The sequence below is a fragment of the Nilaparvata lugens genome, chromosome 2 (assembly GCF_014356525.2).
Source record: "Nilaparvata lugens isolate BPH chromosome 2, ASM1435652v1, whole genome shotgun sequence".
NCBI lineage: Eukaryota > Metazoa > Arthropoda > Insecta > Hemiptera > Delphacidae > Nilaparvata > Nilaparvata lugens.
In genome coordinates this window covers 1,142,196-1,158,984 of record NC_052505.1, presented here as the reverse complement: position 1 = coordinate 1,158,984, position 16,789 = coordinate 1,142,196, and the positions used below count along the sequence as shown (strand labels likewise).

Genomic DNA, 16,789 nt, shown 5'->3' with positions numbered 1-16,789 from the left:
TCCGCCTCGTACCGCCCTCGTTCCTCCATCGTACGTAGTAGCTCCGACCTCCGCTCGGCAGTCGCACCATCATGAACGTTACGGAAGATTTAGCTCTTCTCGCGTTCCCCGGTTCGAACCACTGTTGCTCCCCGGTCGATCATCAAACGCTCTGCTGGAGTGACGTTCGGTTGCGGAGCAGAGCGAAAGTCTGTACGCACTTTAGGTAGAAGCATAAGCATTGCTCATTTTATATGAATAAGCTTTACCTTATACTCTTACCTTATGCTCCTGAACTCTGGAGCAAATGCTCACGTATTTTAAAGATTTTCATCAGCTGATTCGCCATTGTGGCATACTTTTGTTTTTATAGCTCACGTAAGCACTAAATATGCAGTAGGAGGCACCGCTTGTGTTTGCGCGTGCTCTGTTTCTATTATGAATAGAGTTTTAGGTTAGTTGAGTTTAGAATTTTGAAATAATAGCGTGAAAAAAATGTCATCTCTATAAAATATTCAGCATATCTTATAATATCAATAGCTTCTTATAATCGTCTACACTCTCATTTCTGAAATGCTATTTCCTATTTGTGATGGCTATCTTTATATCAAGCTTGTGTATTTATTTTTGTAGGAATAATGGTGATTATATATCATGGTTGAATCTAAAAAGAGTTTGATAGTTCTCAACTATTGATGTGATCGTATCTGGTATAGTTTCCACTTCCTCACACGAAATTAGTGAGCCATTTACTATGAGCAAAAGGTGAAAAGCTGCTCTAGACTAGACTCACTTTTTTTGAGCATTTGCTTCAAAAGTTGAGCAAATGCTCTAGTTTATTCATACAATTTTACTTTTGAGCAAATGCTGAAACTATTTTTTTGATGAGCATGAGCAAAAGGTTTTGCTCACGTTTATTCATAGAAAATGAAGCAAATGCTCCCTATTTTAGAAGTATAAGCAAATGCTCAACTTTATTCATATGGCCCAATATCCTGATTGCTTCATGGGATCATGCTATCTTTTCTTTATGATATTTTTCTCCAAGTCTTAGTTATGTTTATTTATTTTACAGGTTTGCATTCATCATGGGAGTCGGTATTGTGCTTTCAGTCCGCTCCCAGCTGCGTTCAGGAAGACATCGTTCGCAGATCGTTGGAAAGGCTGTTAGTCGAATGCTGAAATTAGTTGTGCTTGGCATCTTAGACTCGAATTTAAATCATAACAACTATAACGAGCTGCGATTTCCCGGTGTTCTCCAGCGTTTAGGGGTTTCCTACTTTCTGGTAACCTTCCTGGAAGCTACCCTAATGAAAAGACAACCTAATTTTCAAGTGAGTATAATTTGAATTTAATCAAAACTATTGTCAAAAACTGAAAAATACATAATCTATAATTATAGGGTGATTATAAAAGGACTTTACAACTTTGAAAGTACATAGATATTTATTGAATTACTACAGAAGTTTTTTCCACAAAACAATATCAAATTTATTCAACAAAAACGTACACATACAAAATCAAATAAGAGTTCTCAAAAGCCAATAACATAGTTATTATATACATATACACTGTATTATTTATTTTACATAGTGGATTCCTAATGGCAAAAGTATAACTTGTCCGCCAGTAGGAGTAGCAATAATTACATTATAACAAAAGGAAAGAAAAGACATTACAGAACTCAAGAATTTAGATCATAAATCCAAAAATAAGATGTCGAACTATTAGGGGAAAAAATCTAGCCTATATTACGTTCTAATTGAAAAAGTGTTATTCTGTTACAAAAAACCTCAAGTTTAAGGTGTGGGTGTTATTTTGGTTCGATGTGACAGCCGTTGGTAATGCGACATACATCCCTCCAATAATCGATTTCTTGCCATACTCGTACCAGCATATCAGGCTTAACTTGTGCAACCGTAGCGATCTGAATGTGATCCGATTTCGGAGATCATTAAGATTGTCTGGTAAAGGCGTAACATAAACCTTATCCTCAATGAAACCCCACAGGATGAAATGCATCGGTGTTAAATCCGGTGAGCGAGGTGGCCATGCAATTAGCCCTGCATGGTAAATTCAGCGAAGTTGGAAGCAATTGTATAGAAAATCCAAACTCTCCGTGGAAATGAGGTGGTGCACTGTCATGCTGTACAAGATGAACAAGTGCCCTTTTACTTCCAGCATGACGGTGCACCAGCTCATTTCCACGGAGAAGTTTGGGATTGCTTTCAACTTCGCTGGATTTACCATGCAGGGCTAATTGCATGGCCACCTCACTCATCGGATTTAACACCGATGCATTTCTTCCTGTGGGGCTTCACTAAGGATAAGGTTTATGTTCCGCCTCTACCAGACAATCTTAATGACCTCCGAAATCGGATCACATTCGGATCGCTGCGGTTGCACAAGTTAAGCCTGATATGCTGGTACGAGTGTGGCAAGAAATCGATTATCGCGCTCACCGGATTTAAGGGTGTGCAAAGGCTAAAAATAAACTTTCTACTCGTGATATTTTTCAAAGTTTTTCAATTTGTATATCATTAAGCTATCAAAATGAAATTTTTCTCAGGAAAACATTTTTTTCCCAATCATTACTTTTTGAGATATAAGCGCCTGAAGTTTGAATTTTTGGGACGGAACATTTCAAATTCGGTAAGATATAAATCCATGAGATTTAGAGGATGGATTCTTTATGGTATTCTTGATCTAGTAAAACAAAAATTTTATAAAATTGTCAATTTTTAAAAAAAAATATTTCATTTACCAAAAATAATTCAACAAAACGTTATTTTTGGCTATTTTCAGTAAATTGATAACTATTTCAAAAATGGATATCTTCAGAAAATTTTTGTTTTACTAGATCAACAGTATCATGAATAATCTATCCTCTAAATCTCATGGATTTATCTCTTACCGAATTTGAAATGTCCTGTCCCAAAAATTTAAACTTTAGGCGCTCATATCTCAAAAAGTAATGATCAGGAAAACTCTTTCATTTTGATAGCTTGATGATATACAAATCGAAAAACTTTGAAAAATATCACGAGTAGAAAGTTTATTTTTAGCCTTTGCACACCTTAACACCGGTAATATTACATTTTTCTCGATTAAAATCGAATCTTCAATTTGATATTCAAAATATCAGTAAAACTTGATAGCAAATATCGATGTAATCAATATGCAGACTTAACATTTTACCGGGAATTTATCAGATACACTAATGTGAATAACTCACCATGATAAAGTTCTTTTTCTGAATAAACACATAATTCTAAACAACATAAAGGTTAAATAAAAATTCAAAACAGTTTTAAATAAAGTTTTATTGAAAATAATAGATATAATATTGTAAACTGTAGGCTATTCTTATTAGTTGCAATTGATGACGTGTCTATGTATCGCTTTGGAGCTTTGGCGTTTAATTTAGGTGTTTCTCTCAGGCGTCTCTCTCAAAAATTGTGGAAGGCTTGGCTAATGGTGGAGGTGTTTATGTCCTGTGAGAAATTTTCCAAATAATTGAAATTAAGTGTTTTGTTTAAGATCTGAATGTTTTATAAAATTATTGATGTTATTGAACATATGTGAAGTGTAGATTTCAATTTTTTTCAATTTGTGTTAAATATTTCATTTAATTTTGAAAGCCATAAGCCTGCCTTAAAACCTGTAAATAAAGATAAGTACTCTTAATTTGTAAGTTTTATATTTTGATTGTAGATTGAAACAATAATTTCTGAGTCTGAGAAAGCTTTGAATCTATTTTGATGAACGTATCAAACATATTGTAACCTGAAATCATGTTCAATCTATGTTCAGTCCATGTTGTTATTAATTTATTCTGGTGTAAACTGTAATTTTTTGAATCATTGAAAATTATATTTGATTGCTCTGAACTGGACTTCTTATTCATAGGCATGAACTGGACTTCTTATTCATAGGCATTAAATCCATTCATGATTTATCAAGATGTTAGTATAACTGGAACCGATGACTTCCTTGGGTGATAGGTGAAAGCTATCAAACCTATTGGGATAAAATTAGTAGCACGCCAACCGATGGATTTCTTCCTGTGGGGTTTCATTAAGGATGAGGTTTATGTTCCGCCTCTACCAGACACTCTTATTGACTTATCTTCAAATAAATTAATCGAGTCGAATTGAAAAAAAAGAGAATGTGTTCCTGGTTTAATCAATAGAACAAGTATAACAGGAAGTTTGATGATTTTCTATTGTATGTTAATGTTTGAATTGTTTGTTTGCAGTACGGAAGATGGGTCGTTATACAGGATATCCTTGACTCATGGGCACAGTGGGTTGTAGTTATTCTTCTGACCCTCCTTCATACGGCTATCACACTCCACTTACCGGTGCCAGGTTGTCCAACTGGTAAGAAATATAACACTCAATTATTTTCAACCTTAAGCTGCGTACACATATGCGCTCTTCCAACCCGCACCGAGCACGCTCCTCCCTCGTACCGTCCTCGTACCGCCCTCGTTCCTCCATCGAACCACAGTCGTCCGCCCACGCACCCATCAGAACGTTACGGAAGATGTTAGATCTTCTCGCGTTCCCCGGTCGAACCACTGTTGCTCCCCGGTCGATCATCAATCGCTCTGCTGGAGTGACGTTCGGTTACGGAGCAGAGCGAAAGTCTGTACGCACCTTTAGATCTCATTTGCATGAGTCTTCTTATTTGGTTTTAGTTTCTGATCTTCCATTTCCTACATGACTAGCAGATAACCCGTAAGTTACTCCTCAAGGGTCTAAAGCCGGGTTTAGACGCTCAAGCCATTTGTGCAAACTGGCTTGCGCAAGCCAGTTTGCGCAGTTGAATTGTGCGTGTGAACCGTGGCTTGAGGATTGCGCAAGCCAAAAAATATGGCTTGAGCAAATTCTGTTCTGACAGAAAATCGGCTTGCGGTGGAGTATTGAAATGAGCGTTTAAAACATGTCAAGCCATTGCGCTAACTGGCAGGCCAAAAGTACGTTTTCGCGCATGCGCACGCGAATCCTGACCACAACGGAACCTCTAGTTTGTCTGTCTCGTGGTTTTAATCATTATTACCTATTCAAGTTTTCATGCTAAATATATTAGTGTTTAGTTCTCAAGTGTTTCATAATTAATAGGTGTATAAATATTAGTATAATCATAATAATTAATAAATATGGCAAATTAAAAGATTTCCTGAGTGATTTCATAGAAGTTTATAAATCTTTTCCTTGTGTATGCAAATTCAAGTCCAAAGAATTCAGTGATCGCTAGGCTAAATCTCATGCTTATGATGTCCTAATAGAAAAAATGCGATCAGTTGACCAAGAAGCTGACAGGGAGACTATGGAGTGATATATGGATACTATGAGTTATCGGGATAACAATCTGATATAGATCAAAACTGATTCGGATAGCTACTGCTTCCATAGATAACTGCTACTGATAGCAGTTTAGCTGGTTTTTAGGATAGTATCAGTGAAATTCACAAGCCAAATTGCACAAACTGAACTGAGCGTGTGAACAGAAGAATTTTATTTCGCTCGTTTGCGCAAATTTGGCTTGCGCAAGCCAGTTTGCGCAAATGGCTTGAGCGTGTAAACCTAGCTTAAGAAAAACTTGACAAACTGACAGTTGACTTTCGACTGAGGGTATTATTCCTACTTATTTAATATATGCATAGAGGAAAGAATAGCATAAGAAGATATCCCATGGTATAGGGCGATTATGTTGTAAATTTCACTGTTAACTCAAGCCAATAGTTCTAATAATTACTTTCCTTGCCCTATTACCATAGGTAAGGAAAGTATTGCTTTCCGAAAAAAATTAAGGTACCCCAATTTCTAAATTTCTATACGTTTCAAGGTCCCCTGAGTCCAAAAAACTGGTTTTTGGGTATTGGTCTGTGTGTGTGTGTGTGTGTGTGTGTGTGAGTGTATGTGCGTCTGTGTACAGGATATATCATCTCCCAATTAACGGAATGACTTGAAATTTGGAACTTAAGTCCTTTCACTATAAAAATTCGACACGAAAAATTTTGATCAAATGCAATTAAAGATGGCGGCTAAAATGGCGAGAATGTTGTTAAAAACAAGGTTTTTCGTGATTTTCTCGGAAACGGCTCCAACGATTTTGATCAAATTCATACCTAAAATAGTCATCGATAAGCACTATCATCAACTGCCACAAGTCCCATCTGTAAAAATTTCAGGAGCTCCGCCCCATCTATGCAAAGTTTGATTTTAGATCTCAATTATCAGGCTTCAGATAAATTAAACAAAATATTTCGAGTGGAATAGATGAGCATGAGAATCGCTACAATATTAATGTTCAGTAACATTTTCATCTAAAATTAGAAATAAGCTCGAAATTCGAGAGAATGTGATTATCCAATTGCAAACTGTTGGCAACTGTTGATTCTATTAAATGATTCACTATGAAGAGATAGCACACCTCGTGTGTCTCCAGCGTCATGCCCTGTCACCAGCTGGCTCAATCTTTGAATAGTAGACTTGAGATGCGCGGGAACACTAGCGTCAGGTGATCAATTTTCATAACGGCAGGAAAGTTGTGTGAGTGCGCCACACCAGATTTTTTGTGAAGCTATATGAGGCTAATAGTCTCTCATACTGTGCCGTTCTTACACTATGACCCCAACAAAACAGTAATAATAGACAATAGTCGACAGTAATCGGCTTGAAATCAGAACCAAACGACCTATATATACCATGGGATATCTTCTTATGCTTTCATTTTTCTATTATATATATATATATATATATATATATATCTATATATAATATATATATATATATTATATATGTTGAGTTATTTTGTAGAGTGAAAACCTTCAAAGTCAATTCAGCCTTGATTCGTCAGAATAGGTCGAGAAGCAATGTCACCCTATATATGTATATTGAAACTTTAATTATATTTTAATACTAGCAAGTAACCCGTGCTCCGCAAGGGTCTTATAAAAAACTTGACAAACTGAAAAGTTACCCTGTGTGATCTTGAATATTTAAATATACGCCTATAAAATGGTGAAATGATAATCGAAAAATGATATCAATAAGAAGAATTTAAAACTAATCAGTCCAGTGGTTTAGACGTGATGATGCGTCATTTGTGAATTTCCTATCCTGTGCGTGTATAAGCCATTTTTTCCTCTATTAATTTTAATTGAATAATAATATTAATGTGGATTATATTATAAATGACGCAGGTAAACGAAAAATATTGCAGATTATAAGAGTTGATTGTTGTTAGAGATTTTTTATAATTTATGTGAACGCATTGCAATTTATAGTGAAGTTCACGCTAGAATGGCAGTATCTGATTAACATTGGTGTTGCTATCCTTGTCCATAATCAATGTATCATCTTCGAATCATCTTTGTATCATCTTCCTAGAGTGAGGTCAACGTTATAATGGCAGTATTTGATTAACATTGGTGTTGCTATCCTTGTCCATTATCAATGTATCATCTTCGAATCATCTTTGTATCATCTTCCTAGAGTGAGGTCAACGTTATAATGGCAGTATTTGATTAACATTGGTTTTGCTATCTTTGTCCATAATCAATGTATCATCTTCGAATCATCTTTGTATCATCTTCCTAGAGTGAGGTCAACGTTATAATGGCAGTATTTGATTAACATAGGTGTTGCTATCCTTGTCTATTATTCGACAAAGCAGATAGCGCTATACTTTTCTAGCTCTGCAACGTTGCTAGATCGTTTTTCAACTATTCAGAAATATAATAATTAACAAAATAATCAATCTCAATTATGAAAATTTATTATTTAAACATTGAAAAATAATTTTCCTACAGTTACGTTGAAAAGTGGCCATTGCTGCACTGATTACAGAACGCAAAGAATCACTTTTCCGCTCTAGTGCGGGAAAAATTTTTTCTGCACTCCAGATTTGCAACATGGCAACGCAAAATACTTAGTAGGTTATATGGAGCAACAGTGCAGCAAAATCAAAATGAAGTTGGTAACAGTGACTGGGCTGCTATAGTGAGCAGAGGTGCAACGAAGCACAACGAGCACAGCATTAATTAGATATTATAACCAAGGACAACGAGGACTTTAGGATTTTAGGATTAAGGTTTTTATCAATAATAAAATTACACAGAAAAACATTTGATGGATTTCAGGCAATTTTACCCATAATTACCCACTTTTCATATTCAATGGTAACTGTAGGAAAAATTCAATGTGAAATACGTGCGCAAAGTTCTCTCTGCTGCACTCAACAAACCATTCCGCCCTCGCCTACGGCTCGGGCGTAAACGTTTCTTTCGGTGCAGCAAACTGTTACTTTGCGCACTAGTTGCACAAATAACTATAAACGATAATTTGAAACAAGAATGAACAGCTAATATTACATCAGATATACCGGTGTCAGCTATACTCTATAGATGTCATTCGCAATGCAGAGAATCGGCAACGCTGCTCTCCTATCTTTCTCCACTGCCATTTATCTTCACTCCACTCCATATGTGGACTGTAATTTCTTGTGATTATTATAATAAGTGTTTACATAACCTCATTTTAACTATTTTATTAACAAAAACCCCAAAACAGTTTTGGGTTTATCTCTCCCAATTGATTTTCTCCCAATCAATTTGTTCTGTTATAATATGTACAACATAATCTCAATCAACTCGGAAGAACTCACTCTCTGCTCACAGACTCAAGTCTTTGTGGAGAGTATTCACTTTTAAATGTTCGAATGAGTTTATAAATTTATTATGTTTTTGTGATAAAAAGCTAATTGACTAGATTTTATTTGAATCATTAATTCAAATTCAGGTTCAGCTCATACCTTTATAATAGACAACAATGTGTGAGAGATAAATTGTCCGCTAAATCTTCTTCATAATTATGCTTTGGTCCCAAATGGAGTCCCTCAAGGATCCGTACTAGGACCTTTGCTTTTCCTAGTATATATTAATGATCAGACAAGTGCTGCACCTGATATAAATTAATTATGTATGCAGATGACACAACTGCTCTGTCAACAAGCCCCGATCACATCACTCTTGCAAGTAAATTGAAAAGTGCACTGTCAGCAATGTCAAAGTGGTTTGAAGCAAACGGTCTATCGTTAAACTATAAAAAAGCCATCTTATTCAATTTAGCTCTGCTCGTAATCAACAGCAGTGAACAGAGTACATCTTCCAATAATTGAAGACAGTTTTAAAGTGTCCTCTTCAACAAAATTCCTGGGACTTATAATAGATCAGAGTTTTACTTGGAAGGAGCATATTCAGGTCTTGCAAAAAAAACTAAATCAAGCTTATTTTGTAATTCTCACCCTCTCTCACTTACTAGACAAAAGCACCCTATTGGCCGTCTACTACGCATATGTCTACTCATATTTGAGCTATGGACCCATTTTCTGGGGAAATTCTGTTGATAGCGGTAAAATTTTTATAATCCAGAAAAAAATAGTAAGAGTCATTTTTTGTGGATTGGGATCAAGAGATTGTTGCAAAGCATTCTTCAAAAACCTAAATATTCTAACGCTGCCATCTATTTTTATCTATCAATTGTTGGTTTTTGTTAAACAGAATTTAGATAATTTCCATTCTGCACAGATAATCAAGGGTATAATACACGTAATAGTAGTATCATGCTTTTCCAGTACATAGGCACACAGCTCTAGAAAAAACTCCATTCTACTCTGGAATGCGTTATTTTAATAAATACCTGCAGCCATCAGAAATCTAGATTCAATAAACAAATTCAAACTAACAGTCAGAAAAATGCTAGTAGAGAAAGCCCTATACTCTGCTCCGAATTTTAATTTGTGAAAAGGGCTGTAGAGTTGTAAATTAACTTTTTGTGACTTTCATTTCCTGTGAATTTGATGAGATACATCATAGAGTGTATTTATTTATTTTACTTTCAAGAAGTTAGAACTAAGTCTTTTAAATATAATTTTGTTCTATATTGACATGTCACCAGTCAAATGAGTGTTACTTAAAAATTGATGTAATGTGACGATAAATAAATGAAAATGAAAATGTTGTGATTGTGGAATGAGATAAATAAATAAATAAACTAATTTTATATCGCAAACCTTACTATAATAAAGAATATTTCAATTTTATTTCATTTTTTAACATTGAAACAGGTTACCTGGGACCAGGAGGCTTGCATGATCACAGTACACATTTCAATTGTACCGGAGGGGCTCAGGCTATATTGACAGGACTGTGTTTGGCTTGAATCATATCTACCAGCATCCAACGTCAAGGAGAATCTATCATACGACTATTCCGTTCGACCCAGAAGGTAAATTAATTAATTGATTTTTATTGCTGTATACATGTTTTTTTACAGGTAAGATTTCTGTTAAATAAGATTATGTTGAATAAGGCTCAACTCGCACTTACGCGACTCAGGTGGAGAAGAGAATCGACTCGTCAAGAGCATGCTGATGTGTTCCCCAATGGTGACACTCAGACCAGTCGATTCTAGTCCTCCGCGACGTCACCATTTGAAAACACAGGCTCTCGACTAGAGTTGAATCTCTTCTCGACCTGAGTCGCGTAAGGCTCAACTCACACTACCTCGACTCAAATCGTACGACTCCAGTCGAGGATACTCCAGCTCTCAACCTTACGACTGTCTTGTTCATTGTCAGTACTTCAGTTCACTGCTACTCCATTTCTACCTAACTTTATAGAAAATATGAGATCCAATTCGTCACTTCTGTGCATGTAACAAATTTAATAATATAATTATTAATATGATCGTCTTATGTAATTCTTATTATTGTCTTATCTAAAATGATAAAACATCACTTTCATAAAACATAACCTCACTTTCATTAAAAATGCACGGTACTATGCAACTCAAGTCGGGGCTCGACCAACATGTCGAGTCGACGCTCGACTCAGTCCTACAGTCGTGAGGTCGCAGAGACTAGAATCGACTGGTCTGAGTGTCACCATTTGAAAACACATGCTGCGTCGAGGAGAGACTATAGTGAGGTCCACGTTATAATGGCAGTGTTTGATTAGCAATGGTATTTCTATCCTTGTCTATCATTCAACAAAGCGGATAGCGCTATCTCTCTCTCGCTTTGCTCTGTTGCCAAATCGTCTTTTGACAATGTAGATATTAATAATTCATTCACAAAATATTTCATCTTAATTATGAAAATTTAATATGAAATTATTGAAAAATATAATTTCTTGCTAATAAAAATAATTCGGGGCACCGAGCTTCGTTCGTTATTTTTATTTATTGATAAACAGAACACAATTCTCTAAAATGATCGTGTTTATATTTTACAGCTAGCTATAAGTCAGCTTATTAATTTCGGTGATGCGATATTTTGATTTTCCACAGAATCACTCGCTCACTTTTTACTATCCACAGACGACGAAAGTCTCAGCTGTCTCAGCCAAGGATGAATAATTATCCTTTTAATGTCGTTCAGCGAGTTTTCCCAAGGATGAGACCTAAAGTGCGAGATAAATTACTTTTAACACGGCTCTTTCTCGAAGACGGAGAGGTCCAATGCTCTATCCTCCACTAATCACTCCCACTACCTAGCAGCATTCTCCTTCTTTTGTGTCTGAGTGAAAGAGCTTTGCAACGCGACGCGGCAACACTCCCCTCCATCTATTGCTGGCAATGTTCCAAGTAGTGTACTGGTCAGCAGGTATATTGGTTTGAGTATGTCACAGAGATGTTTTCATCACAAGAACATGAAGCAAAATGACACGGCGCATCCAATTGTGCGCAGGATGTGTCCACGCTACAAACTGTGGAGGGAGAAATGGGTTTCTCCTCTTCATGTTAAAAGTAATTTATCTCGCACTTTAGTGCAATCGAATGTTTATATCATAAACCTACTATGTTCCAAATTTCGTGAAAATCGTTAGTGCCGTTTCCGAGATCCGTTGAACATAAATAACCAGATATAAAAATAACCGGATAACCAGATATAGAAATATAAAAATATATACAGATATACAGAAATTGCTCGCTTAATATGATAATTGCTTATTTTAAACGAGAATGAACAGTTAATATTACATCAATAAACCTGTACCAGCAATCGTTTATAGAAGGCATTGACAAGACAGATGATCGACAATGTTGTTCTGCTATCTTTCTCCCACTGCCATTATAACGTGGACCTCACTATAGAGTCGCAGTCTCTTCTCGACTTGAGTCGCGTAAGTGTGAGTTGAGCCTAAGACATCATACGACTATTAGACCTAGAAGGTAAATAAATACATTTTTATCTCAGTATAATTATTGTATTATTACTGGGAAGATTCCTGAGGGAATGGGAGATAATCTTGTTTAATAAAATACTTTAAAGCTGGATTTGCATACAACAGTGATAGTGGACAGTGAAAATTTAATTGTAATAAGTTTTAATGGTAACATTCATACTCAGTCGGCCGGGCTGAGTGAGAATAGTCCGATTAGAATTCGTGGGAATTATATTTTCACTGTTCACTGTAACTGCTCTGGGTGAGTCCAGGTTGAGGTGGTAAGGACATTTTTTATAGGTTTGTGATAATTTGTGACCCGACTTCCGATAGAACTAGAAGTTTTTTCACTTTTTGTGTAGTTGAGAAGTTGATATTATGGTAATTATTCATATTAAATAAAAAGACTAAGAAATTGTCAAAAACCACAGATTTTATTGAAAGCTTGAAAGACGGTTTCGGTTGTTACACCATGTCAATCTCTGATAAAACCGTTTTTTTATCAGAGATTGGCAATGGTGTAACAACCGAAACGGTCTTTCTAACTCTCAATAATATCTGCGGTTTTGACAATTTTTAGGGCCAGTTTCCGAGCTCGGGATCTATAAGTTCTGGACTTACAGAGTCCAGGAAAAATAAGCTCTCGGGTCTAAATTGACTTTCTGGTCACGATTTTATCTTCTAAACTCCGGAGTCTATCAAGTTCTCGATTTATTTGAGTCCAGGACTTTAACGCAGTAAACATGAGGGAAATTCACAATATTTTGCAGTTGTATTGTTGGCATTATAGCAAAACGGAAACAGCTGATTACAGCGGGACAATTCAAATGAGCATGCTCTAAAAAATATTTTGTAAAAATACGTTTCGATTTCTTTGTAGCCTATTCAAAGCAAACTTTTGGAAGGTGAATGAATAAACATTTCATTTTACGTTATATGCTATTATTGATCATTGATCCTAACCAGTGATTTTTGAATAAAAATTTAATTAGGCTATTGAGTTTGAAAACGTATTTGTTTTGGAAAAAATGGAATAATAAATTTATTATAATATATTGAATATGACATTGATTAATAACATTCAGATTGGAATATAAATTCCAAGGCAATCCTTGTATTATTTTGCTTGAACATTTTTAGGTTATGTCACACTCGTAAAATGAGGTTAGTTTTTTACGCATAATTCTGATACAATTTTATTCCAAAATGAACTTGCAAACTATAAATTACGAATTTAGATGGACTAATCCAAATAATTTAGGTATTATATGACATCTATTTGGCTTTTTATCTACTCCAAAACAATAACTGAATTGTGTTTGCTCAGTTAAGTCTAGAACTTAAATTTAAACCCTACCCCAGTCGAGGGTTTAAAATCACGCTGTTTTAAGTCCTGGACTTAACGATTTTTGATAAATCCTTGACTTGGAAAGAGACGAGAATCTAATTCAAGTCCTGGACTTATAAGCCCTCCACTCAGAAAGCAAAATTGTAAACTCCAGGGTCTTACATGATCTCTAAACTCCAGAGTCTATTTAAGTCCTAGATTACGTTAACGCTCTGACTCGGAAAGCCAATTTTCTGACTCCAGAGTTTAAAGCCAGTTAAAGTCTAGCTAAATCTCGATCTCGGAAACCGGCCCTTAGTCTCTTTATTTAAAGCAAGACGTATTTGAATCACTAAAACACGCAAATAGTTTCACCAAATATTTCTTCCAAGTGTCACCAGGTTCACTTCTAATGGTCATTTGGTTTGTACCCTACAAACATGTGTGCGTCAGTCTACCCTCGTATTATTCATATATAATATATTTTATCAATAAAACAATATAAAAAATCTGGTGTGGTACACTCACCAACTTTCCTTGCTCATTGAACTGTGAGCCTCATTCTTGAACGAGAATAATTTAGAGGAATAACATACGTTGGCGGCACCATAATTGAAATACGATCAAACTACTGTATATGGTATTATATTAATTGTTTTCAGAGTACATTTTCTTTGTGTAAATTTTGAAATTCGATGATTCTTTTAAAGTCGTCAAAACAGCTGTTCTACAGAAGAAAATCTCGACTATATGTTCTTTTTACTTTCCTTGCCCTATTACCATAGGTAAGGAAAGTATTGCTTTCCGAAAAAAAATTAATGTACCCCAATTTCTAAATTTCTATACGTGTTCAAGGTCCCTGAATCCAAAAAAGTGGTTTTTGGGTATTGGTCTGTATGTGTGTGTGTGTGTGGGTGTTATGAGTGTATGTGCGTCTGTGTACACGATATCATCTCCCAATTAACAGGAATGACTCGAAATTTGGAACGTAAGGTCCTTTCAATATAAGGATCCGACACGAACAATTTCGATCAAATGCGATTCAAGGAGGCGGTAAAATGGCGAAAATGTTGTCAAAACAGGGGTTTCGCGATTTTCTCGAAAACGGCTCCAACGATTTCGATTTAAGTTATACCTGAAATAGTCATCGATAAGCTCTATCAACTGCCACAAGTCCCATATCTGAAAAAATTTCAGGAGCTCCGCTACTATGCAAAATTTGATTTTAGATCTCAATTATCAGGCTTCAGATACATTTTAAACGAAAAAATTCGAGTGGAAAAGATTCAGTATGAGAATCTCTACAACTATATTCAGTATATTTTCACCTAAAATTGAAAATAAGCCGGAAATTCAAGAAAATGTGATTATCCAATCGCAAACTGTTGGCAACTTTGATTACTATGAAGAGATAGCAGACCTCGTATGTCTCCAACGTTATTGTCCTGTCACCAGCTGGCTCTGATCTTTTTTTATAAGTAGACTTGATATGCGCATTTACACTAGCGTCAGGTGATCAATTTTCATAACGGCAAGGAAAGTTGTGTGAGTGCGCCACACCAGATTTTTATAAACTGCTCTACCTACCTACCTCATGCACGAGAAGGAGTTTACAAAGTCTATTTCTCAAGGATGGGGTGGACCCCATTAGTTTCCAAGGAAAAAGACTCATGCCAGTTGATAGAGCTGATGAATAGGGTATGAATTTGAAATAAATCAGTCAAGTAATTTTTGAGAAAATCGTGGAAAACATGGTTTTTCAGTAATTATCCGCCATTTTTTTCAAGAATATTATGGAGCTCCAGCAATTTTCCCAGAAATGAGACTCATGTCAGTTGATAGGGCTTATAAGTAGCTATCCATAGTATATATTTGAAGAAAATCGTTATAGCCGTTTTCGAGAAAATCGTGAAAAACATGGTTTTTTACTAATTATCCGCCATTTTTCTCAAGAATATTACGGAGCTCCTGCAATTTTCCCAGAAATGAGACTCATGTTAGTTGATAGGGCTTTTAAGTAGCTATCCATAGTATATATTTGAAGAAAATCGTTAGAGCCGCTTTCGAGAAAACCGTGAAAAACATGGTTTTTTAGTAATTATCCACCATTTTTTCCGCCATCTTGAATTGAATTCTATTGAATTTCTTACTGTCGGGTCCTCATGGATAAGGACCTAAGTTTTAAAATTTCAAGTCAATCGGTTAATTAGGAATGGAGTATCGTGTTCACAGACACACACATACACACACACACAAAACCAACACCCTAAAATCAAGTTTTTGGACTCAGGGGACCTTGAAACGTATAGAAAACTGGAAATTGAGGTATCTTAATTTTTTTTAGAAAGCAATACTTTCCTTACCTATGGTAGTAGGGCAAGGAAAGTAAAATCTTTTAATACCCTTTATTTTGTTTAAACTTTTAAGATTTTTATATTGATTTTATTAATTTGTTAAAAAGTAGCCCATTTGAGTGAAGTGTTTTTAATATTTTTTAAATATGTTTGATAGGTCTGTTGGGTGTATTAACGACAGTTCTCACTGTCTACTTGGGAGTAGCTGCTGGCAGAGTAATTCTATGCTGTAATTCGACTAGCAGCCGAGTCAAGAGATGGATCTGCTATGCAATTATCTGTGTAAGTAGAGATCTACATTTTTTCTTGTTCCTCGATAGGAAGACAAGTCTTGAATCTTTTTATTCCATTAACGTGAAAAGCACATCCATTTATTTATTTATACATTGAATATCGGGGCACCGAGCTTCGCTCGTTATTTATTTATTCATAAACAGAACACAATTCTTCAAAATGATTGGGGAAGGACAAACAGCCACAGCCAAAACTGTTTCTTCCCCGAGTTTTGATTCATACACTATAAATAGTCCAAAAAGTATGTTATGTTCCATACACTCATCGCTTGGTCCAATTTTGGGCTTGTTTTGCTTGGGCAATTCAGGTTCAATTTTAAGTCCAAACATTTGAAAACAGAAAAGTTCCAATTTAGATTGTTTTTACAAACCAAATTAAATAACACTCACTAATCACTTACTGTAAAATAATGATTAACTTTGAAAATTATGATATACTCTAATCTAGAATGATATACCATGCCATGTCAACAAATCAGATTATTCTAATCAAGTCGATTAAAATTTCTAGATTAATATTTCTCGTGAGATACGTTAAGCTGATTGATTGCAAATAGTTGAACAGCTGAACATAATTCTGTCCCTCTCTCACATCTTC

At 35.4% G+C, this 16,789-nt stretch overlaps 1 protein-coding gene across 1 annotated transcript; it reads left to right on the top strand.

Annotated features, from left to right (window-relative positions):
• The first annotated feature begins 1,051 nt into the window (after window positions 1-1,051).
• On the top strand, window positions 1,052-16,181 carry LOC120349944 (heparan-alpha-glucosaminide N-acetyltransferase-like). Its single transcript, XM_039421518.1, has 4 exons — window positions 1,052-1,313; window positions 4,238-4,361; window positions 10,117-10,277; window positions 16,056-16,181. The coding sequence occupies exons 1-3, from the start codon at window positions 1,068-1,070 to the stop codon at window positions 10,209-10,211; spliced, it is 465 nt and encodes a 154-aa protein (XP_039277452.1). The 5' UTR covers window positions 1,052-1,067; the 3' UTR covers window positions 10,212-10,277; window positions 16,056-16,181.
• Window positions 16,182-16,789: the final 608 nt, after the last annotated feature.